At 45.1% G+C, this 26,035-nt stretch overlaps 1 protein-coding gene across 22 annotated transcripts in view; it reads right to left on the bottom strand.

The window, feature by feature from the left end:
• Window positions 1-26,035, bottom strand: part of SLC35D4 (solute carrier family 35 member D4) — a 120,525-nt gene that overhangs the window by 5,042 nt on the left and 89,448 nt on the right. For 9 of the 22 annotated variants that reach the window (XR_015153810.1, XR_015153813.1, XR_015153815.1 and 6 more), the window contains one exon: window positions 8,609-8,673. Coding sequence is in view for 11 of the 22 variants with exons in the window: in XM_086372977.1 (XP_086229103.1) it covers window positions 8,609-8,673 (65 nt within the window). In the remaining 11 variants the exon portion in view is untranslated. Of the gene's footprint in view, window positions 1-850; window positions 4,009-8,608; window positions 8,674-9,071; window positions 9,158-24,431; window positions 24,558-26,035 lie in introns of those variants that run through there. The other 13 variants (XR_015153811.1, XR_015153817.1, XM_086372976.1 and 10 more) reach the window with 4 other exon arrangements.

Here is a 26,035-nt window from a genome sequence, read left to right as displayed (position 1 = left end):
TATACCTGCTCCCCACTTTCCCATCTGGATTCCAAACTATTTTTTTCTCTCTTTTCCTCACCAAAATAAATGCACCACTCCCCTGGGGACTTGCTTTGTGACGATTCACAATCTGATTAATTACTCTGTGTGGAAAGGTAATGAGTGTAGTTATTCAGAAGGCCTTTCTCAGCATTTTAAAGAAGAGGTTTCAGATTCTTAATTCTGCTGAAAAACTGCAAACACCATGATCCTAGCTGCACTTTGGGGTATGCTGGAGGAAGTTCTTTCTTCACTCCGAAATTCACTCTTCCTCCAAATAGACTTAGGCAGTCTCTGAGCATTCCCCTAAAACTAAAGGCAAAGACATCTTTACTCAGAGATGATATAAGACCATTCTCTAAGGGTGAGGTTGAGACTAGGATCAAGTTGAAGTGACCACCATGTTTGTAACCCAGGGTCAATGGCAAGCCCAGTGAATGATGAGTACAAATGAGAAGCTGATCACCAAATCCTACAAACAAAGAGGCTGTGTTTTGGTGATTCTTTTCTCTCCTTGTACTTAAACTATTTCACCAGGAAAAGCGACTCTCCTCATCTAAAGAGCATTCAAAGAGGAAGTACCGACAACTACTAATAATTCTACTTGACAGAAACACCACTCACAGTTCAGAATTTTTTTTTTTTTTTGAATGTGTTGAATTCCCTTTGCCAAAATTTTGGAATACTGGGAATTCATATTGATTCATAACCTAGAATGTTGTTAATTTCAAAACAAATAACTAAATATGAATCTGGATATTTAAATTACCAAGCCTGCAATAGATACTAAAATGCTGGGCTTTTATCGTTAAAAAGAAGATAAGATAGCTGGACAAGAGCAGTGGCTTTTAATTAAAGGCTTTAAAAGCTGACCGACGCTGGGGGTATGGGTTTATCATTTTTCTTGAGTACAGGACCCACTGATTGAGCTAACAGTGCCAGACAGAGAGATGGAAAGGTGAATGAAACAACCCTTTCAGGGAGGATCCTCAGCCAGCAGGTAGGCAGGAAGTGCACATCTGTCACTTCCTGTGGTACCTGCTGATGGAGGTACACAGTGGGGGTGGCAGGGGCTGCCAAGGGTCTGAGCCTGGAGCTGATCCAAATCTCTGGTGAGGAGATAAGTTCTTTAAGATCTTGCTGAAATTTCAAATGGCGTTTTTGTCCATGAACCACCACAAACCTTTAGATCCGTGATTCCCAACTGTGGTGATTCTGCCAACAAGAAGAGCTTTGGCAAAGCCTGGACGTGTTTTTTGGTTGTTGGAATTGAGGGAGTGTTACTGGCACCTGGTGAGGTGGGGCTTAGGCTTGCTGCTAAAAATTCTATGTGGTACAGGACAGCCCCTCACAACAAAGAGGTCAACAGCACCGAGGGTGAAAAACCTTCAGATAACAAGCTATTTTGTGCATCTAAGCTGCTGCCCATCCAAGGAGATGGACAATAACATGTACCCTGGTCTCCTAGACGGTGACCTCACTGGGGTCTTGAACTGTGTCTACAGAACCCAGTAAGCACTTCTGGTAGAATGAAAGAACATACAAGCAATGGAGATGAGGGTGTCAGTGGATACAGGGTCCTCTGCCCCAGCCGGACTGCAGGGGGGTGGCTGTACAGCTTCTACTCACCTCCACCCACTCCAGCAACTGCTGCCATGTGGGCGTGCAGGCCCAACTTAACAGCTGCTCCATATTTTTGAAAGAATCTGGAGATCTGGACTTTTACAGGGAAACCACCTGATTTCTAAATGTTGAATAATTTGAAATTTGAAAATCAAAGGGGGAAAAAGAAAAAGAAACGATAACTATGCAGACAAACACAGTCGGTCCAAACCAAACAGCCTTTTGTGACTTCTGATCAGTCTAGGCTCCCACGGGGCAGAGATGGGCCATGGATTCCTGCCCAGGATCCGATTAGCTGGTCACCCAGTCACAGCTTGAACACACCCAGTCTACGGACAATGCAGACCAGCCCTGTGCAAAAGACAGGAAATCTGAAACACAGTCTGACACTCCTCTTCTGGTGGTTCACTTTGTGGTCGGAAAATTCTTTGAGGCTGAAAACACACCATCCTTAAACTCAAGAGTTCTCAAGAATCAGGAAATTCCAAAGTCAAGGTTCCTTTTGCAATGATCACACATGCTGTTTCCTTGACTTGGGTACACACAGCCCTTCTTTCCATCGTGTTCAGGGCATACCATGAAGTCCACAGGATGTGGGACAGCCTGTAGGCACAGCTCCCACAGACGGCTGTGGGAACCTTCAGACTAAGCACGTCCTCCCCACTGCAGAGCATCTCACACTTATTTCTTACACTCAGTTCAATACCTAGGTTTTGTTTTTTTTTAGTTCATTCTGAAATTATGTACAAAATATAGTCAATGAGAATTATTTGAAAAAAAAAATGCCATCAAGAATTGAGATAGTCACTATAAAGGTTGCTGTTGTTGTTCAGTCACTCAGTCGTATTTGACTCTTTGTGACCCCATGGACTGCTGCACACCAAGCTTCCCTGTCCTTCACTATCTCCCAGAGTTTGCTCAAATTCATGTCCATTGAATCGGTGATGCCACCCAACTATCTCATTCCTCTATTGCCCTCTTCTCCTCCTCCCATCAGTCTTTCCCAGGGTCTTTTCCAGTGAGTCAGCTCTTCGCATCAGGTGGCCAAAGTATTAGAGCTTCAGTTTCAGCATCATCGGTCCTTCCAAGGAATATTCAGGGTTGATTTCCTTTAGGATCGACTGGTTTGATGTTCTTGCTGTCCTAGGGACTCGCAAGAGTCTTCACCAGCACCACAGTTCAAAAGCATGAATTCCTCGGCGCTCAGCCTTCTTTATGGTCCAACTCTCACATCCATACATGACCACCGGAAAAACCATAGCTTTGATGATATGGACCTTTGTTAGCAAAGTGATGTCTCTTCTTTTTAATACGCTGTCTAGGTCGGTCATAGCTTTTCTTCCAAGGAGCAAGTGTCTTTTGATCTCACGGCTGCTGTCACCAGGCACAGTGATTTTGGAGCCCAAGATAATAAAGTCTGTCATTCTATTTTTTCCCCATATTTGCCATAAAGTGACGGGACCAGATGCCATGATATTAGATGAAGGTTAAGGTACAGAAACTGCGGGAACAGCCTCAAGGATGCACCGGGATACCTTGGCCATTGGGTTTCTGGACGTCAACCTGCCCACCATCTGGGTTCTGCCTTCCCAGGAGGACAGGTGAGGGAGAGGAGGAGGGACTGTAGGGTCAGCTCCCGCCCCCTGCCCCAGCTCTAGTTCCAAATTGCTAAGTCTCACCATAGGCACCTTCTGCCCCTCCATTCTTCCCTGTCTTCCCAGGCCCAGAGGGACCAAGTCCTGTTCCACCCACAGCCTGGCTAAGCCTCTCCCTTCTGCATCAGGTCCAGTTTCAAGCCCCTCCCTATCACCCTGGCCCTCTCTCTCTGTTCTTCACACCCACTGTGCATACAAATACTTACTATCCAAGACTTCCCTGGTGGTCCATTGGCTTAAAAACAAAAAACAAAACCACCACTAACAACAAAAACTCCACAATCCCAATGCAGGGAGCACAGGTCTGATCCCTGGTTGGGAAAGATCGCACATGCTGTGTGGTAGTGGCACGGCCAAAAAAATATATGTATTTACAAAAAACAGTTACTATCCTACCTCAGAAATTATCTTTATGACTTCTTCTCCTGAAAACTCCTCAAGGGCTGGATGATGTCTTATGCTCCTTAATGACTTCCACATGCTTTGCATACACCAGTCACTCAATACATATTTTTTTGTTAATTCACAGAAACATAACTTATAGTATTAAAAGTCTAAGGCAGTGAGATCCTTTTCCTAAAAATGTTCCACTGGACATTCCTAGTTCACCGTGTCAGTCTCTGAACAAGAAATAGGGCCGATATGTCTTGGGTAACGCTCCTTCCGTATTGCTGCCGAATCATCCAGATACTCCTTATAAATGATCAGACTGGTGGGAAGAGAAACATTAGAGGTTGCCTCAGATGGTAAAGAATCCACCTACAATGCAAGAGACCTGGGTTCGATCCCTGGATTGGGAAGATCCCTGGAGGAGGAAATGGCTATTCACTCCAGTATTCTTGCCTGGTGACTCCTGTGGACAAAGAAGCCTGATGGGCTACAGTCCATGGGGTCACAAAGAGTCAGACATGACTGAGCAAATAATACTTCCTTTCCTTTCTTCCAATCACCTGCTGCTGCTGCTGCTGCTAAGTCACTTCAGTCGTGTCCGACTCTGTGTGACCCCATAGACGGCAGCCCACCAGGCTCCCCCGTCCCTGGGATTCTCCAGGCAAGAACACTGGAGTGGGTTGCCATTTCCTTCTCCAATGCGTGAAAGTGAAAAGTGAAAGTGATGTCACTCAGTCCTGTCCGACTCTGGCGACCCCATGGACTGCTCTAAAATCCTGGGGGAAAAAACAGTTAAATGTCTGAACCTCAGCTTCTCCATCTTTAAAACAGGACTAGGGAACTTACTTGGCAGTCCAGTGCTTAAGACTCCTTGCTTCAAATGCAGGGGGTGCAGATTCGATCCCTGGTCAGGGAACAGAAATCCCACATGCCATGCACAGCCAAAAAAATTTTTTTAATTAAAATGGGGGCTAACTTGGAGGGTTGCTGTGCAAGTTAATGAGATATATAATATTAATATGAAAATGTCTGAAATATAGTAGTTGCTCAATAAATGGTTGCTGCTGCTGCTAAGTTGCTTCAGTCGTGTCCGACTCTGTGCGACCCCATAGACAGCAGCCCACCAGGCTCCCCCGTCCCCGGGATTCTCCAGGCAAGAACACTGGAGTGGGTTGCCATTTCCTTTTCCACTGCATGAAAGTGAAAAGTGAAAGTGAAGTCGCTCAGTCGTGTCCGACTCTCCGTGACCCCATGGACTGCAGCCCACCAGGCTCCTCTGTCCATGGGATTTTCCAGGCAAGAGTACTGGAGTGGGGTGCCATTGCCTTCTCCGCAATAAATGGTTAGTTATTACTAAAAAGGAGAGAAGAGATTAGGAGGTGGAGGAAGAGGATGGCATAGAAGTATTTCTTAACTTTTCTTTTCTTTCCATTTTTCTTCTTAGGGCAGGAAGTGCCCCATTAGGGGCTTCTGAGAGAAGCTGAAAACCATTTTCACAGAATGCCATGAGCAAAAAGATTCATTTCTGTCAGTGTGGATGGTTTAGATACAGACCTGCCCCTGGAGAAGGGAAGGGGATGGCAACCCACTCCAGTATTCTTGCCTGGAGAATCCCATGGACAGAGGAGCCTGGTGGGCTATAGTCCTTGGGGTCTCAAAGAGTCAGACATGACTGAGCAACTAACACCAGGCAGGAAGATAAGTAACTACTGACATCCCAGGGGCAGCGACTTTTCACTTTTATCCAAGAGTTGGCCCTGACACATACTGGGTCCCAGGAAATACCTGTTTATTGAACAAACCCCTTCCAGCCCAAAGACACAGGAGATGCAAAGTTGCCTCTTGGACTTCCTCATCATGGTATTCCCAGAGCCTGGTCCTGCCCCTCACATTCATCCTGCAGGAACCTCATACTGATGTTTAAACTTGATACCATTTGTGTGTGTGTGTGTGAGTTGGGGCAGGGGGACTATGACAGCACAAGATGGGGGATTATTTACAAGTTGTCCTGGGGGACAGGAGGCTGTCCTGGGGGACAGGAGGCTGCCCTGGACACACGGGGCCTAGTGCTGGCCCCATCAACCTGCACTGTGGCCTTGGAGCAAATGCAAAAACTGGGGGAGGTGGTGGAGGAAGCCAACCCTTAGGATTACTCTCATACCAAGCGAGAAAGGCACTTCCCTGGTAGCTCAGTGGTAAAGAATCCACCTGCCAATGCAGAAGACATAGGTTCGATCCCTGGGTCAGAAAGATCCCCTGGAGAAGGAAATGGAAACCCATTCCAGTATTCCTGCCTGGAGAATTCCAGGGACAGCGGAGCCTGGGAGGCTGTAGTCCATGGGGTTGCAAAGGGGTCAGACACGACTTAGCAATTAAACAACAAGCATGAGAAAAAAATACGGATTTTCTAGGACTATGCCTTATTTCAGCAAAACTAAATAAAATGCTTTTCTTTCCATTATGTTGGTAAAGAAATGTAAAAACCTCCAAAACTTGTCTGCAAGTCAGTTCTGGAGTGCCATTCCTGGTGCTGGGAGTGGGGGCGGGTATTGCCAAACAATATATTCAAACTGGAATGAAAATAAGCAGTATATAACTTCAAGTGGACCTAGGCTTGTTTTTCTTTTTAAAACAGAGGTTAAGAGACAGTAAGCAGTGAGAACCAACACGAATTATTCTCCTTAAGGTGCTGCATTAGTGAGTTAGGCCATATAGCAGGTAGCCGTGGTCACAGGAAAGGAAAGCTGTGGGTCACCAGGCCAGCAGCTGGCAAGCTGGGTGAAGACTTGGGGAGGACTGACCCATGTCCAGGTCATTGAGAGGCTCGGCAGGCTTGGCTCGACAAGCACCACTCAGCGTGGGTTTACTTCATAGACAGTGGAGCCCACCTCCCTCCGCACAGACTCCCCTGGCGAAACAGTGCATTGTCCTCACCATCAGCCCAAACGCGTGTGACTTCTGGCAAGTGGAGACCATGGAAACAGAGGATCTATACTTTGCTGGATGCATTTCTGTATTGTCGCAAATGTCTCCTACTGAATCTTTACTCATTAGGAACTGATCTTCTCCTCAGCTGATGGATTCTGATTCTGAGAATTGACTTGCGTTTGGAAACTGGCCAAGGATTGTCACTTTAAATTAGGTAAATGATCTCTGCCTTCTGCTTATCCATTTTTGATATATTTCTATTATAACTTGTTAAGCAACAGTCTTGATGACTCTCCGTCCTTTTCCTAAGTCAACCCTACACTGACTGCCTTCCAATTTTGCTGCCTATTATGGTAGTTTTGACTACCTTGCTTATGGTGCAAATAGCATACGTTACTATATAGATTTAAAATATATAAGTATAGGACTTCCCTGGTTGGTCTGGAGGTAAGAAACCGCCTTCCAATACTCCTAGGAGGCGTGGATTTGATCCCTGGTCCCGGAACTAAGACCCCACATGCCATGGGGCAACTAAGCCTGCATGCAGCAACCAAGACCTAGCATAGCCAAAAATTATAAAATAAAATACCTAAGTATAAACGTGCGTGCCAAGTCGCTTCAGTCGTGTCCGACTCTTTGCAACCCTATGGAAGATAGCCCGCCAGGCTCATCTGTCCGTGGGATTCTCCAGGCAAGAATACTGGAGTGGGTTGCCATGCTCTCCTCCAGGGGATCTTCCTGATCCAGAAATCAAACCCATGTCTCTAATGTCTCCTGCATTTGGCAGGCAGATTCTTTACCACTAGCGCCACCTGGGAAGCCCTACCGAAGTACATACCCCCCAAAATAGCATGCCCACTGATTGACGGGAGCAACAGCAGTCCTAACAGTTTAAACTCACCATCATTCCCCACCTCACCTTCACCCTCCTTGAAGATGACAACCATGACCCTTGGTGATCATCACGTCAGCTGGTCTGAATATTAGTAAGCTGGAGGAGATCAAAGTCTTAATGCGGTCAGTCACCGATCAGTATTCTGTGTACAGGGTTCAGGTGCAGAACCCTACCACCTTACCTTCCACACAGCAGACCGGGGAGCGTGATTTTAAAGTAGGAGCGTGTGGCTGCGCTGCTCAAAAATCCTTGGATCACTCCTCCCTGCCTCCACTCATGGTGAAGCCAAGCCCTTATAATGGCCTTTAAGAACCCACATGGTTAACCACCTACTACTTCTCCAGCCTCATCTCCTACCGCTCTCGCCCAGCAAGCTGCTCCGGTCACATTGCTCCTTGAGCAAACCAAGCACTCTCCCACCTCAGGGCCTTTGCAATTTCTGTTACCCCCACAGTGTCCCCAGGGCTCACTCCCCCACTTCTTCAGGTCTGTGCTCAAATATGTCTTTAAGCAAATGGATTGAGTGCATTCTAAACGAGGATGGTTTGGAGCTTGTCTAAGAGAAAAATGAATTGAAGGATCAAAGGAAGAAACACAAACATAGTTATAGTCACAGTTAAAGTTATAGTTACATATTTATAGTTACAGTTATAGTTATATATACACACATAATTGGTGGTTCACCCACAGTGGTTACTCTTGTGTGGATGAGTGGCTCAAAGGTGTCCTGGTGAGGCTCTGCTTCCTGAATGCTGGCTGTACCAGATATAATATATTCAGTTTGTGAAAATATTCATGATATAAGCACTCTTCTGAATGTATGTTTATTTATATGTCCATAGGACATACTTTCATGCATTGGAGAAGGAAATGGCAACCCACTCCAGTGTTCTTGCCTGGAGAATCTTAGGGACGGGGGAGCCTGGTGGGCTGCCGTCTATGGAGTCACACAGAGTCGGACACGACTGAAGTGACTTAGCAGCAGCAGCAGGACATACACCCCAAACACACACACTAACACTGGAGAGCAAATATTAGTATCCCAAGGAAATCCAAAGGACTTATCTTCCTCTCCTCTCTCTGCTAAAAGACTTACCATCCCATGGTTTCCCTGGTCAGAATTGTATCAAACAGCAACATCGATAAGCCAGACGTGATCACCTGCAGAAACAATTTCAGCAAAAGGTCATCAGAGCAGCAGGACCTTGGGGACCTTCTCCAAAGCCATTAGTTGGTGGCAGTTCAGATCCCAGACATCAGCTATGTCTTCCCACTCTGTCTTTCCCACCTCCACACACTTCCTAGTCCTTGGTGTTTCATGGAAAATGCTAAGTCCTTGTCTATTTTGAGATGAGAATCTTCAAAGAAGCATTTAATTTCCAAATTTTTCAAAAGAGGAGGCACACAGCTAAGATCGCACTCTTCTCTCTCCAGGGCAACAGCAGAGCAAGAATACCTGTTTCCATTTTGTCTCAGCTATACAACAAGAACCCCCAAGGTCAGAGTATCCATTCACCCATTCCCAGATCCTCCAGCTAAAAACCGAGCTGCCAACCCACCTTCGCCAACAGCACTGTCTCTCGCCCTGTCCTAATGTCCCTGTCTTTCTTGCCCAATGCACACATTCTGAGAAACCAGGTTCTTCCTAAGAGAGGGAGCAATGAAATCATTAATTATTTGCAAACATCTAGGAGCCAGTAAATGGGCTTCCCTGGCAGTTCAGCTGTAAAGAACACACCTGCAATGCAGGAGGCAAAAGAGATGAGGGTTTGATCCCTGGGTCGAGAAGATCCCCTGAAGGAGGGCATGGCAACCCACTCCAGTATTCTTGTTGGAAGATCCCATGGACAGAGGAGCCTGATGGGCTATGATCGATGGGGTCACACACAGTCAGACATGACTGAAGCAGTGACTGAGAAGAACACAGGAGGCAAAGGAGAGAAAAGAGTTACTCCACATTTCTCAGAGCTAGAAATTTTTAAAAAACCTCTTAGAAGTGGCAGTAACAGGACTCAGACTCCCAAGATGCCTCTAAAAAGTCGACACAAAAAGTTTTGAGAACCAAAGACCAACTCTGAAATGCCAGCTCAGGTAAGATTTTTTTTTTCCTCCCAGGATTCTGCACTCTGGAATGCAAAGCAGCTTCTGTGAGGAAAGTTACCCTAAGAACTTGCTTCTCTGCAATGAGAAGAAGTAAAAAGCAGGCTGTATCAGGACAGGTCACTCAGGCTGTGTGTCCTCAGAGATATCAACTACCATCTCGCTCAAAGGAATGTCATGTCCTGTCTTGGAGGCCTCGTCAGGTCTCAAGATGGGAACAAGGCAGCAGGCAGATGGTCAGAAGAAGTGAGTATGGAGTATGGTGGTCCAGTGTTTAAGAATCCATCTTCCAATTCAGGGGACATGTGTTTGATGCCTGGTCAGGGAACCAAGCTCCCATGTGTTGTGGGGCAACTAAGCCCGTGCAACCACACGAATGAGCCTGTGCACCATGACTAGAGAACGACCACGCTGCAAAGAAGACCCAGTGCAGCCAAACATGCTTTTAGACAATTTAAAAAAGAAGAAGGAGGCAGTATGTTTGATGAGTCTCATCTCCACTCATTTACCGTCTCAAAAAGAAGTCTGGAAATATAAACCTGGAACTCTCAGTATAGAAACCTTGTGAGATCTTAGAACCTTTGTAATAGTTCACTCATTTAAGGTCACTTTCTATTTGCTTCCCTGTATCGATTTGCAGCTAAAAACCTTGACAACAAAAAAGAACCTGTGGTGTCTTCAGGAACAAAACAGAAGTGACAACAAAGGCAGAGAGACAGCTGCAGAGTAGAACGCAAAGGACGAGAGGAAATACTCCTCAAGGTGAAAGCGGAGTGCTGGCTTTTATCTCAAAGAGCTTTTATCTCAAAGAGTGGCTCTTCTCCCCCCATCCTCCCCTCTTCTTGTTTGACATTTTATTTAGGACTTTTGCATCTATAGTCATAAATGAAGTGGGCCTAAAATGTATTATCTTGCAATGCGACTGTCTAGTTTTGGAAACAAGGTTATACAAACCACATAAGTTAATACATCAGCCTTCCTGCTTCTTTTTCGGTGAAGGATAAAGACGGTCTTTACTGGGGTCTCCACTCTGACCTGACCGCCCCTGGACCTGGAGGTTCTAGTTGAAAGTGAAAAGTGAAAGTGTTAGTCACTCAGTCGTGTGCGACTCTTTGTGACCCCATGGATGTAGCCCATTAGGCTCCTCTGTCTGTGGGATTTCCCAGGAATAATACTGGAGCAGGTTGCCATTTCCTTCTCCAGGGGATCTTCCCGACCCAGGGATCAAACCCAGGTCTCCTGCATTGCAGCCAGATTCTTTACATCTGAATCACCAGGGACGCCCTAATTGGGGTGGCCTTTAATGCCCACTGTCCTAATCAAATCCTCTCTTTCTCCTGGATTCAAGTTTGTTATTTTCATTTTTTCCAAAAATATTTTCATCTAGGTTTTCCATTCATTAACATTCAGCGATTTATAGAAATATTATTCTATCTCATTTGTGCCCATTTTTATCATCTTCCCTTTTATTCTAACTTTATCATTTTCTCATACTTTTTTCTCTTTCCTTCTTTAGTCTCAACCAAAGTTAATCTTAATCTCATTAATCCCTCTTTACTTTTGCAACTTCCTGCACATTTCCTGGGAGAGTGCCAGCAGAGATTTATTTCTTGGGATTGCTGAAAAAGCCTCTGTTGTACTGCGGGAGGTTAGCTATGGCAGCTTGGCGTTAATGGAACAACTCATGAAATTTCTGAAGCCTTTCTTAACTCTTCACCATTATCTTCATCTCCTTTACCCTTTTTTCCAGCTCTTGTCTTTTTCTGCCAACTTTATTGAGGAATAAAGTTGGCAAATGTAACTGTATACATTTCACTTGCACACCACGACTGGATGTACATACACATACATGGCCTGCTCTGACTGGCTTCTCGAATGGCTTTTTAAAAAAATATTTTTATTTATTTGATGGTGCCAGGTCCTAGTTGTGGCATGTCAGCTCTAGTTCCCTGATCAGGGATGGAACTGGGGCCCCCTGCCTTGGGGGCTTGGAGCCTTAGCCAATGGACCACCAGGGAAGTCCTTCTGGTGGCTTTTTCCATATGACTTTCAGTCTCCTCTGTGACACTGTCACACCCCACGTGCCCTGCAACAGTCCAGCCGAGGACTTACGTCTCGGGCCCTCTGCTGGTTTCTTTCAGCTCAGAAGGAATCTCGTCTGCCGTGAAATAGACAGCTGGCCTGCTTGTTCCTATTAACTGTACCTTTTGCCAAGAAAAACACCTCTGAAAAGTTTCAAACCAGCCCTGACTTGAAAATAAGGTTGGTGTAGTAGCCAGACTGGTGCCTTTCCATCTGCTGCTTCCTGGAAACGTTTGCATGGTCTCCTGCCTTTCTCCTGGGCCCCTCTTTCAAACATCTCTATATTTTCCCCTCTCGTGGAGCAAATTTTCTGCTGGCTGAGACACTCAGTGAAATCTCACAAAGAGATCTGTCTTATTTCTGTAGGGAATTTATAGTGACCTTGTTTGTCCTATAGCACTCCTCGGGAGTTAGATGGGACACTTTTTAATCTATTTCCAGAAGGACCCTTAGTTCCTTAGGCTTCTCTGCTTTCTGGGTTTGGGTTTTTTTTTTTGTTTTTTTTAATGTGAACCATTTTTAAAAAGTCTTTATTGAATCTGTGGGCTTCCCAGGTGGCGCTAGTGATAAAGAACCCACCTGTCAATGCAAGAGATGTAAGAGACATGGGTTCGATCCCTGGGTCAAGCCACTCCAGTATTCTTGCCAGGAGAATCCCATGGACAAGGGAGCCTGGCAGGCTACTGTCCATGGGGCTGCAAAGAGTTGGACACGACTGAAGTGACAATGTGCTTACATGCATTGAATCTGTGACAATATCGCTTCTGTTTTTTATGTTTTATTTTGTTGGCCACAAGGCACGTGGGATCTCAGCTCCTCAACCAGGGACTGAACCCCTACCCCCTGCATTGGAAGGTGAGGTCTTAACCATTGGACGGCTAGGGAGATCCCTTCTCTGCTTTCTTTACTTCCATAACCAGCCCCAACCATCAGCTCTCTTTTTAAAAGCATTTCTCATTCCCCCCGCCTCCTGACCCATCCCATATGTGTGTGTGTGTGTGTGTGTGTGTGTGTGTGTGTGTATCACACACACAGTCACTAAAGTTCGACCACTTCACAAAACTCACTGTCTAAGGGATGAATAGCAGCCGGTCACACTTCACTGAGGGGCAGACACTGGGCAGGGGCCAGCCCAACCTACCCACACACCGACCTCACCCTGTATGAACTTCAAATTCATGCCTCAGCAAATCGACAGCTTTCCATATGCCATGGGCCTTCAGGGCTGCTCAAAAACACTGGAAAGTGTGAATGATAAATCTGCTTGTGCCAAGAGTCCACTTCACTTCTAATTCCACTGAGGAACAAATAGAAGCCAGGAATAGCTGACTATGCAGGTCTGGGTACTGAATGTCCCAAGCACAGACACCTGAGGGCAGAACTTGAGAGGTGCAATCGATTCCCTAAGCTCAGAGGTGGGGAAACTGACCCAGAGATAGTGTGTGACTTGACTTCAGGGCCTGGCGACTTCATGTCAGGGAGCCGTGGAGCCCAGGCTCCGACTCCCAGGTCAGCTTCCTCTCACAGCCAGAGAGGCCCCAAGGGAGCTCCATATAGCCTTTTTGAAAATAAGAATCCACTAAAAGCCAGGACTCAAATATCTGCAAACCCATGTTTGCAGCAGTGTTATTCATAATAGCTAAAATCTGGAAGCCACCCAAGTGTCCATCAAGGGATGAATGAGTAAGCTAAACCTGGTGTATACGTACAATGGAATGTTTTTCAGCCTTAAAGAGAAAGGAAATTTTGATATATGCTACAACATGGGTGAACCTGGAAGACATTAAGCTCAGCGAAATCAACCAGACACAGATAAGCACTGTATGATTCCACTTATATGAGGTACTTAGAACAGCTAAACTCACAGAGGTAGAAAGCAGAATGAATTTTACCAGAGTCTGAGAAGGATAGGAGTGGGAAGTTAGCATTTAATGGGTACAGAGTTTCAATTTAGGTTGATGAAAAAATTCTGGAGATGGATGTCAGTAAAAGCATAAACTTTTTTTTTTTAACCTTTAAAATGGCTAAAATCTGCTCATGAGAAAGACTCCAAGTTACTCTTGGGACTTGCCATTCAAGAGATGGGAGTAGCAGCCATTACTGCCAATTATTGTTCTTGCCTTCGAACAGCATTTTAAAAAATACAAATGTTTCCACAAAGAAGAAAGAGTCCTGTGGTCTCAGGAATGTCTCCCTTGCGCACATGCAGACCTGAATGACAAACACCAGGACCTGCCACAGCCTGGGCTGCCAACAACAGCAGAACTTAATACATTGTGTCAACGGCGGGGCTTTGAACTTCCTGGCTTTGTCAATGCATGTCACAACCTCTGTGTTCTTTAAACAGATTTTGGTATTTAAAGCAGATCAGGTTTGTTTTTTAAACATTCATTTCGATCCCGAGACAAATTTCCTGTTTGTTTAAAGGAAAATAAAGAGGAGCAGTTGTTAGTGGGAACCTGCCAGAGTCAAGGATTTGGAAAAGAATCAGAAATTTAGCTTTATTGTTTATTATTGTCTTGATGCCGTTGTTGTCTGTTGAAATATATATGACTTAAGGAAAACGTGACCACGTCAGCACGTGTATGAGGCCCTTCACCATAACTGCCCCAGTTTCAGCCAGGCACCTCCCACGTAAACAGGTTATAGTTTTTCAAACACTGCTGCATCCCATCTCTTGCCTTTGCCCAGCAAGTTCTCTCCACTTAGAACAGTTTCATAGGCTTCCTCAAACAATTCCTACTCACCTTCTGAAAATACATTTCTAGAAATCTTTTCCTGACCCTGACTGCCATTCACAGATTCGAGTGGATCAGAAGCTTCTAGGGGCTTCCATAACCCCTTATCATTGCACATGCCAAATTCTACTGAAATGGTAGTCTCCCCAACCAGGGCCCAGCAACAGAGACTTGCTTATGGTAAGTGCCTAAAACGTTTTATGCAAATACACTCAATCATCAGAGCCGCTAATATAACCCCAAAAGTCACGATGTTGTTGATTTTCAAATCAATTTTCATATATTAGGGACCATTGGAACCCAGACCTGAGAACCATGAAGACAAACCCTTGGTCCCTCATCTGTGCTTCTTTGACCAATTATCTCCATTGAGAAGATCTGAGATCTTGGCTCTCTGGTTCCAAGTTTAAAAATGCCAGAGAAGATTCTGATTGGTCCCTGAACCACCTGACTATGGCCTGGGAAACAGAGTAAGGTAAGAACACGGAAGCTCACCCTTGAACTTCACTGTGGGTATGGAGGAAGGAACATTTCTCTGGTGGAAGGTAGGGAAAGTGGTGGGCAGAAAGAAGAACAGCTGTTTTCTACACCCTTACCATCAACACCATCTGGGAGCCTGGAGGAAAGGCCGGATCTCGGGCCCCACCCAGACTGCCTGAGCACCCTCTAGAAGGGAACAGCCCTTCCTTCCCTGGTGAGACGCATGCATACTAAAATGTGAGGAATTCTGCTCCATACGGTTCAGCTCTAACACTGTGCAGATGGTGCTGTCCCATCTCCAGAGACGGGCAGACTCCAGCTTTCTCACACGCTGTAGCCACATGTGTCAGACCGTCCTGGAATCCATCTGTGTCACAGATTCATGTATGAATGTTACCAGCCACGCCCGTCTTTTAGGTTCAAGAGTAAATCTAACAAAAATGTATAATCTGAGAGCAGGCTCTCCTTTTCGCCTAGGACCAAAGAAACTACTCCAAATCCATTAGACAGAAACCACAGCTAAAGCTGACAACTCTGATCGCTGTTTTTAAAATACTGAATTACTTTAATATCAATCCTGTGATTTATTCCAGGATCAGTGTAATTATTGACAGACAAATCATGTTAAACTCCAGGCACAGCTATTAACAGTGTCTAGTATCACCTCATTAAAATACACAATTCACCATTATTTTTCCAGGTATCGAAAAACAACACTGGGGATTTCCCTGGTGGTCCAGTGGCTAAGACTCTGAGCTCCCAATGCAGGGGGCCTAGGTTCGATCCCTTGTCAGGGAATTAGATCCCACATACTGCAACTAAAAGCCAGAGAAGCCAAATAAATAAAAATAAACAAATATAAAGTAAGAATAAAGGAATACCATGTTCAGATTATCTAATTTCTCCCTTAAATTTCAACACTTTAAAGATGTCATTCCATGTCTGTTGGTATTCATAATTTCAGTTGAAAAGTCACTTACTTTTTAAATTGAAGGTGTTTTTTTCCTCTGGTTGATTTTAAGATTTTCTCTATCTTTGGTTTTCAACAGTTTAACTAGGATATGCCTAAAGATACTTACTTTTCTTTTTTCCTAAGTATTTATTTATATATGTGGTTGTGCTGGGTCTTAGTAGCTGCATGTGTGATCTAGTTCCCTGACCAGGGATCAAACCCAGTCCCACTGCATTGGGAATGTGGAGTTTTAGCCCCTGGACCGCCAGGAAGTCCTGATACTTACTTTTCTTTGTATTTTTTGTTTAGGGTTTGGTGAGATTCTTGAAACTGTGGGTTGATGTCTTTCAGCAGTGTTAGAAAATTCACAGCCATTATTCCTTCATACATTGCTTCCCTCCTCACCTTCTAGAACTCCAATTACCTATATATTAGACTTTGAGAAGTGAAACGGTTTATGGGGTTCTCAAGGCCAGATAATCACAATGGTGTGACCACTCACCTAGAGCCAGACATCCTGGAATGTGAAGTCAAGTGGGCCTTAGGAAGCATCACTAAGAACAAAGCTAGTGGAGGTGATGGAATTCCAGTTGAGCTATTTCAAATCCTGGAAGATGATGCTGTGAAAGTGCTGCACTCAATATGCCAGCAAATTTGGAAAACTCAGCAGTGGCCACAGGACTGGAAAAGGTCAGTTTTCATTCCAATCCCAAAGAAAGGCAATGCCAAAGAATGCTCAAACTACTGCACAATTGCACTCATCTCACACACTAGTAAAGTAATGCTCAAAATTCTCCAAGCCAGGCTTCAGCAATACATGAACCATAAACTTCCAGATGTTCAAGCTGGTTTTAGAAAAGGCAGAGGAACCAGAGATCAAATTGCCAACATCTATCTGCTGGATCATCAAAAAAGCTAAAACTCCAATACTTTGGCCACCTGATGCGAAGAGCTGACTCATTTGAAAAGACCCTGGTGCTGGGAAAGATTGAGGGCAGGAGGAGAAGGGGGACGACAGAGGATGAGATGGTTGGATGGCATCATCGACTCAATAGACATGGGTTTGGGTGGACTCTGGGAGTTGGTGATGGACAGGGAGGCCTGGCGTGCTGCAGTTCATGGGGTCGCAAAGAGTTAGACACGACTGAGCGACTGAACTGAAGACTTTGAGAATTTCCTCCATGTCTCTTATGCTTTTTTTTGTACTTCCGAATTTTTTCTCTCTGTACTTCACTAATTCTGTAACACTAAGTCCAATCTGTTCTTAAGTCCATCCATTAAGTTATTAATTTGACATATAATTTTTCAGTTCAGTAATAACTTTGATTTTTTTTACAGATTCCAATTTTGCAAAGAAATTCATTTAATTCGTATTTTCCTATTTTCTTTAGCATATTCTTCATAGTCACTTTAAGGTATCACTAGCTCTAAAATCCAGATCCTTTGTGTTTACATTCTCAGTATTTTTTTCCACTTATCAGTCAGTGTTCCTGCCTCTTCACATGTCTACAACTTTGATTTCTTATTTATTTATTTTTTGACCATACCAAGCGGCATCCAGAACTTCTCTGACTGGGGATCAAACCTGTGCCCTTGCAGTGGAAGCACGGTGTCTTAACCACTGGATCATCAGAGAAGTCCTCTACAACTTTATATGTCGAACACTGTGTATAAAGGAACTATAATCAAGGATGAGTGAATCAGATGGGTCGTAGCTCTAGTAAGGCTTAATTCACCTCTTCTTTACCTAGGCCTTCAGGTGTGGCCCTCCAAGACTTACGCTTAAAAGCTTGGTCTGTCTTCTCATTCCTGTAAGTTCTGCCTTTCAAAAATTTTGACCTTAGCTTTTTAGCTTCTCATCCCATGTAGATTCAAAATCTGGCAACAGTCTTTAGGTGAAGACTCATCATATATTTGCTTCAGCCTCCTCTTTCTAGCAAGATTTTGTCTTAGAGAAGGAACTTATGGTTGCCAGGGATGAGGGGAAGGAACAGTTAGGGAGTTTGGGATGGACATGTACACACTGCTATATTTAAAATGAATAACCATCAGGGACCTACTGGATAGCACAGGGAACTCTACCCAATGTTATGTGACAGCCTGGGTGGGAGGAGAGTTTGGGGGAGAACGGATACATGTAGGTGTATGGCTGAGTCCCTTTGCTGTCCACCTGAAACTACCACAATATTGTTAATTGGCTATACACCAATATAAAATAAAAAGCTAAGAAAGTTCGAATGCTGCTGCTGCAAAAAAAGAAAAAAACAGAATTTATTTCCTAGTACCCCCAATATTATGAGCTTTTGCTTTGCCTCCCTGGGTGAGCCTGCATCCCCCAGAACTGCTTCAGAGCTCAGCAAATGACTCGTGGGAATACTGGACTTGCCTTTGGGGCTCCTCTCCTTTCCAACCCACCAAGCCAGTTCCACACAAGTGTCAAAAGATCTGCTAGTTTCTCCTTCCCACAAAATATTTCCTCTTCTTGGACCAAGTCAGATCCTTAGGCCACACCCAGAATCAACAATTATCCTTCACCCTCCAACCCCACTCTGGGAAAAACAATAACCTGTGTTACTTAGAATACCTAGGCAGGGGTCTTCCTTCTCTGGAAATATATCTAATTTGGTTCTCATTGCCTTCATAGATCTCTGATTTCTTTAAAAATATGATATTTTGCAATTGATTTGTTTTTCTCCCAGTTGTTTCAGTTGAATGTTGGCCTGTCACAATGCACAACATTCTACTCTGAAGCAGAGGATTTCCCTTTGTTACACAGATGAGAAAACTAAGACACAGAGATGGTAAGGCACTGCTTTACCTTGTTTGGCTGACCACAATTTCCCTAGAGCCACCTAGGATGTTATGGTGGGGTAGGGCGGAGGCGGGCGGGGGTTAAGAAATAATTTTGTTAATTCATTTATTTATGGCTATGCTGGAGTCTTCATTCTTCATTGCTGCTCGGCCTTTTCTCTAGTTGCTCAGGAGCTACTCTTTAGTTGAAGTAGGCGGGCTTCTCACTGCAGTGGCTTCTCTTGTTGCGGAGCACAGGCTCCAGGGCATGTGGGCTTCAACAGTCACAAGTGGGCTCAGTAATTGCAGCTTCCTGGGCTCTAGAGCACAGTTTCAATAGTTGAGGTGCGTGGACTTGGTTGCTCCTTGGCATATGGGGTCTTCCCTGATCAGGCATCAAACCCCTGTCTCCTGCACTGGCAGACGGATTCTTTAGCAAGGTGGGGTTTTATTTGACTTGTTCTGAACACCTTCCTGATTAGTAATAATCATATTAACGCATCATTACGATTTTAATTGGCTTTGTCTTTTTATTATAGTCCAGGATCTTGTATGTAACGGCCAGCAGCACCAGGACTTCCTCAAAGACCCAGTCTCCTTCTCTTCAGACACAGAGTTAGAGATGATGCAATTGACAATGATTAATCGGACAAACTGGAGGTGAGAGGAACACAGAGTTTTCTTTCCTCATGATTCTCTCTGCCTGGGGGGCAGGAAAATCTTCTTCCTTTCATCCTTTCAATCTCTTCCAAGATCACTCTAGTGGGAAAAATTATTCATCTGATTGTACACTTGATGAGGCTCATTACGCTAGTTAGTGGGACTCCAGCGCTTTAAAGGCACGAATCCAACCTCCACATGGTTTATTTCTTCTCTGGAATCCATGCAATGAAATTCTCTTTACCCTCTGTCTCCACCTGTTGGGTTGGGAGTGGAGGGTGGAGGGGAAGGCATGCCTCCTACAAGGAACAGAAAGCCTTATGTTTCTAAACCAAGGCTGAGTTTTTAATTCCACTTTGTTTCCCACTTGCCTACTCTTCCTTGTCAGATTCTCTACCATCTGAGCCACCAGGGAAGCCCATTCTATTCAGTAAGTGTTCTCTTTCTTTTTTATTGATATAATTTATTTATTTATTTTTGGCTGTGTAGGGTCTTCGTTGCTGGGCACAGGCTTTCTATAGTTTCAGAGAGCAGTCGCTACGTTCCGGTTGCGGTACGCAGGCTTCCCGTTGCAGCAGCTTCTCTTGTTGCAGACACAGGCTTTAGGTGCGCAGGCTTCAGTAGTGGCAGCATGCGGGCTTTGTCGTTTCAGCTCCCTGGCTCTAGAGCACAGGCTCAGTAGTTGCAGCGCGTGGGCTTAGATGCTCCGAGGCATGCGGGAGCTTCCTGGATCAGGGATCAAACCCGTGTCTCCTGCCTTGGCAGGCGGATTCTTTACCACTGAGCCACCAGGGAAGTCTCATATATTCTCTTAGTCCACATCCCAAGAAGGGAGGACAAATGGACAGAAGAATTCAAATACCAAAACTCTGAAATCTTTAACACATACTGTGTGCTGAAAAGACCTGTGACTTTTCATACCATTTGGCACTGGTCCTTTGGTTTCACTTTTAGAAATCTACGGACCTTTGGACCTTTTATCTGGGACCCGCAATCTTCCTGGATCAGCAGTGCCAGAAGGTATCGGCTCTCCCTGAGAGCTGGGTGTCAGACTTTTCTCTTGAGTCCTCAAACATTTCTCAAGAGGCCATATTAATATCATGTCTGCTGAAGCGGTGTTCCTTGGCATCTTTGGGGTGGTGCCTTTCATCTATCTCTGTGGGCGTTCCACCTCTGCTCATCCTAAAATACCTGATTTTGTTGGTTGTTTTGTTTTCTGTAACATACTGCTGCTGCTGCTGCGTCGCTTCAGTTGTGTCCGACTCTGTGCGACCCCATAGACAGCAGCCCACCAGGCTTCCCCGTCTATACATACTATAATTCTTTAAATAAAGGGGCTATTGGGATTTCCCTGGTGATCCAGTGGTTCAGATTTCACCTTCCAGTACATGGGGTGCGAGTTCAATCCCTGGTCAGGAAGCTAAGATCCCATATCACTCAGGGCCAAAAACCAAAACATTAAACAGAAGCAGTACTGTAACAAATTCAATAAACACTTGAAAAATGGTCCACATCAAAAAAAAAAAAAATCTAAAAAATAAATAAAGGGGCTGCTGCTGCTGCGTCACTTCAGTCGTGTCCGACTCTGTGTGACCCCATAGATGGCAGCCCCAGGCTCCTCCGTCCCTGGGATTCTCCAGGCAAGAACACTGGAGTGGGTTGCCATTTTCTTCTCCAATGCATGGAAGTGAAAAGTGAAAGTGAAGTTGCTCAGTCGTGTCCGACTTAGCGACCCCATGGACCAATTTGCCAAGTATTGCTTCTTTTTTTTACTCCCCCCAGTACTGTTTCTTTGCAAGAAGTATAAAGGGCAAAATGATATATTCAGAACATCCGATAGTTGAAGACAAAAGAAGAACTTGAGACTACTCTAATTTTCCTTCAAATTCAATTCAGTGACAGCCTGGTATAGACACGATAGATTCTTCCTTCTAGTACTTTTTCTCAACTTTCTCAGTCTCATTCTGTTCAGTGTGTTAGTCAGTCCATCATCCAGGACTCTTTGCAAGTCCATGGACTACAGCCCACCAGGCTCCTCTGTTAATGGAATTCTCCAGGCAAGAATACCAGAGTGGGTTGCCATTCCCTTCTCCAGGGGATCTTCCTGACCCAAGGATTGAACCCAGGTCTCCTGCATTGCAAGCAGATTCTCTACCATCTGAGCCACCAGGGAAGCCCATTCTATTCAGTAAATGTACTCATCTACTGACAGATTTACTTTTGTAAAGATGGATTTCTGCTCAAGTCATTTTCCAAACTTCTGTCCTATTGATAAAAATGTTGTTCAGTCTCCCAGCTAAGCAGTTACTCTGTGCTTCTGTAAAGAAAAGGACCCAAGTGTTTTTATTTTCTAAGTTATTTTGATTCACTCAAAGAATGGATCTCATCACTGCCATCAAATTTCAGGAATGAAATGAATTTAAGCTCAAATAAGCTTTAAATAAAACACCATAATTATACTTATTCCAAGGCCATGAGGATTTTTTTTCAATCTCCATTTAATTTAACAATAACTTCACAGTATTGTTATACTTAATACTTGGGCTTCCCTTGTGACTCAGCTGGTAAAGAACCTGCCTGCAATGTGGGAGACCTGGGTTCGATCCCTGGGTTGGGAAGATCCCCTGGAAAAGGGAAAGGCTACTCGCTCCAGTATTCTGGCCTGGAGAATTCCATGGACTGCATAGTCCATGGGTTCCCAAAGAGTTGGACATAACTGAGTGACTTTCACTTTTATATTGTTGTACTTGGAAATAATGGAAGTGAAAGAATAGATTTGCCAAAAGATATACAGCAAGACCCGCTTGAACGGAATTCCCTGGCAGTCTAGTGGTTAAGACTCCGTCGTTCTACTGCAAGGGGCATGGGTTCAATCCCTGGTTGGGGAACTAAGCTCTTGCGTGCCAGGCAGTGCAGCCAAAAAAATAAAATAAAATAAAAAGAGAGAGAGAAAGGAAAAAAAGAGAAAAAATCTGCTTGCAATGTTTCAAGATAGGAAATGTGGTACTCATTTGGTAAAAAAAACCTTTTTGCTACTTTTAACCTGGCTGTTTTCTTAATCCCAACAATTCCTGAAGGAGGATCAGTTGGGAGAAGGGAGTCCATGATGTCAAGGGCGGTATGCCAGATCCAGGTCTGATTACACCCAGTTTCACATGACCAGAGTGAGAATGCCTTAGAAACAGACAAAGCTTGCACAAGACTCACTCCACCAGCTCAGTTCCACCTGAGGGATTTCTTTAAACCATGAAGACTTTCTAGCTCTTGCCACCCAACTCTTGGCACTCACTGCAAAATGTCAGTGGGTCACCCGTGCACTCTTTGCCTATGAATTAAACTGTGTGCCTGTCCTCCACCCTAAATTCATGTTGAAACCCTACCTTCCAGTGTTATGGTATTTGGAGATGGGACCCTTGGAAGGTAATTAGGGTTAGAGGAGCTCACGAGGGTGGGGTCCTCATGATGGGCTTAGTGACCTCATAAGAAAAGATCAGAGAGCTCATGCCCTCTCTCTGCCATGTGAAGATGGAGACAGAAGACCACTTGCAACCTGAGGAGAGAGCTCCCACCAGAGACCAACCCTGCTGGCTCCTTGATCTTGGATTTCTCAGCCTCTCAAACTGTGAGAAATAAATATCTGTTGTTCAAGCCTCCCAATCTATGACATTTTATTATGGCAGCCAGAGCTAAGACATTATTCCTTACTCTTTTGGAGAGTTTAAAAGAGAAAAGCTGAAAAAACAACAAACTGCTTCAGAAGAAGCTTTCACTGAACTAGAAAGGAAAGAGGAAAAGGGCTTTGAATTATTGCTGGAATGAAGCTAAGGTCAAATTCCCTTTGCTAGGAACTAAAGAGATAAAAAGGAAAGGTAAGAAACTGCCCCTAACACCCCTATTCTAGCTTAGCCATTTCTGGAGGTTAATAAGAAAATGCTTTCTATATCCAATGTAAGTGCTAAGACGTGGGTATGGGATTCCCAGGTGGTGCAGTGGTAAAGAATCTGCCTGCCCATGCAGAAGGCAGGGGTTCGATCCCTGGGTCAGGAAGATCCCCTGAAGGAGGAAATGGTAACCCACTCCAGTGTTCTTGCCTCAGAAATTCCACTGAGAGAGGAGCCTGGCGGACTACAGTTGCAAAGAGTTGGATACAACTGAGTGATTGAGCACACACTCATGCCAAGACATGGGTGTACCCAATTATGGGAACAAGTCCCACACTGAGATTATTGCTGAGCTGATGCTGAACGACAGTTAAGAATTACCAGGTGAGGAAAGGGGGAAGGGCTTTCTACACAGAAGGAACAGTATGGACAAGCTCACAAACTCTAAGCCACTGGGCATTAGTACTAGTGGGAATGGAAAGTGTGAGCTGGGTAGAGGCCACCATTAAAGCCAAAGAAAACCTGAAGAGAGAGAAAAAAACCAATGGCTGGAAACCCCTTTTTCCTTGCAAGGTATTGAAAATACAAATCCCATGGGAATTCTATTCACTTAAAGACCATGGGCAGGAATCTCCCTAGCAGTTCAGTGGTTAAGACTCTGCACTTCCAATGCAGGGGGTGAGGGTTTGATCCCTAGTTAGGGAACTAGGTTCCCACAGGCTACACGGTGTGGCCAAAAACACACAAAAAAACCCAAAAACCATGGGCAGCAAGGGCCAGGACAACGGGATGTGTAGTTTCATCAGATGTCCAGACTTGGACTTCAGAAGAGCTCACCCTAATCTGTCCTTGCGCCATGTCTATGAGGCAGCCTCGGGACTCTCAGAGTCCCTGGTGTCCCCTTGTTGCACCACAAACTCACTGACTAACCTCAGGCCGGCCATTCCTCCCTCTGGATTTCAGTTTCCCCATCCCTAAGACAAAGGAATCACCTATAAAGCATTTCTCAGGGATTGCATTTTACTCTTTCACTTACAACGTTTTTTGAAAGGGACAGAGGGAATTTGATTTACTCCTTGACTTGTTCCAGTGAGAATTTTCAAGCAGCTTAAAAGACAGTGTTACAGACTTGAGATGTCTGTAGGAAGTAGATAAGAGAGATGAAGGGAGCAGGAAAACAAAGATAGGGAGGTGGAGATGAGGCTATTACACCAAATCCACGCCAGACACGTCTACCTTCGCGGTGGGGAGGAGGCTGCAGACAGCAGAGGAGGCGGCGGCTCAGGAGTTTCACTGCAGCCGAAGCCAAAAAGGTCCATGACCAGACACACAACGTGTGTCCCCAAGAGGCAGGCAGACCGACTGCATGAGAGAAGCCACTTAATGTTAGTCAGCTTTTTTTTTTTTGTAATTGGGAGTATAGTTACTTTACAATGCTGTGTTAGTTTCTGCTGTACAATAAAGTGAATCAGCTACATGCATACATATATCCCCTCCCTTTTGGACCTCACTCCCCACCATCCACCCGACCTGTCTAAGTCACTGCAGGCACCGAGCTGAGCTCTCTGCCCTCAGGTTCCCACTAGCCATCTATCTGACACATGGCAATGCACACAAGTCAACCCCAATCTCCCAGGCCATCTCCCGACCCCATGTCCACACATCCATTCCCTATGTCAGCATCTCTATTCCTGCCTGGCAAATGGGTTCATCTGTACCATTTTCCTAGATTTCACACGTATGCATTAATAGACGATATTTGTTGTTCTCTTTCTGACCTACTTTACGGCGTATGACCCTCTATAGGTCCATCTACGTCTCTACAAATGACCCAGTTTTGTTCTTTTTTTTAGGCTGAGTAATATTCCTAACCAGTCAATTGTAAAGGAAATCAACCCTGAATATTCACTGGAAGGACAGATGCTGAAGCTGAAGCTCCAATACTTTGGCCACCTGATGGGAAGAACTGACTCACTGGAAGACCCTGATACTGGGAAAGATAGAAGGCAGGAGGAGAAGGGGACAACAGAGGATGAGATGGCTGGATGACATCACTGACTGGATGGACATGGGTTTGGGTAGACTCCAGGAGTTGGTGATGGACAGGGAGGCCTGGCGTGCTGCGGTTCATGGGGTCACAAAGAGTCGGACATGACTTGGTGACTGAATATATGTATCTTTCCCCCTCTCCCCCAAATCAGAGATCAGTTAACTTAGAAAACCTGGGAAGCTGGCTAGAGTGAGGCGGTCCCCATGTGATTCACAAGGAGTAGCCCCTGGACAATTTAGAAAGCTAAGAACAGAGCAGTCTGCGCTGTGGTCCTGCCTGGGTTCCATCAAAGAACCCAGGAAGCCTGAGTGCAGGTAGCGATCGTGGACCCACCCTCCTCCGGGTGCAGCCAGGAGCCTATCGAAGGCACCCCTCTGTCAAGAGAGAGGGTTCAGCAGAGGCTACTTCTTACTGAAGAAACACTGAAGCCTGTGGAGCAGAGGCAGAACAATAAATACTTCTGCAATGCTACCAGGAAGGCTGAGCTCACTTTCTTTGCCTTGGCACTGAGCTGAATATTGATTAGAAGTCCTCTCCAACAGTGATATTCAAGAGAACTGGTGAGCAGGGCCCAGATCAGCAAGGCACCAGCCTGTGGGCTTTTCTCTTTCTTCAGTAAGTGAAACCCATGGTCATCTGCAGTATAAAGACAGGGTCAAGGTCAGAGCCGGGAGGGTCTGCTGGCCCCAACACCTGGGCTTCCCAGGGACCAGCTGGAGAGGCGGTTCAGCTGTGTTTTCTGAGGACCGCACCCTTGCAGCACCCGCATTAGACTTGTAAAAATCGAATT

The sequence above is a fragment of the Bos grunniens genome, chromosome 24 (genome assembly GCF_055505025.1).
Source record: "Bos grunniens cultivar Pamir isolate PY7600 chromosome 24, Bosgru_T2T1.0, whole genome shotgun sequence".
Lineage (NCBI taxonomy): Eukaryota > Metazoa > Chordata > Mammalia > Artiodactyla > Bovidae > Bos > Bos grunniens.
Note: the sequence above shows the minus strand (reverse complement) of the source record. Positions and strands in the feature narration are given on the sequence as shown.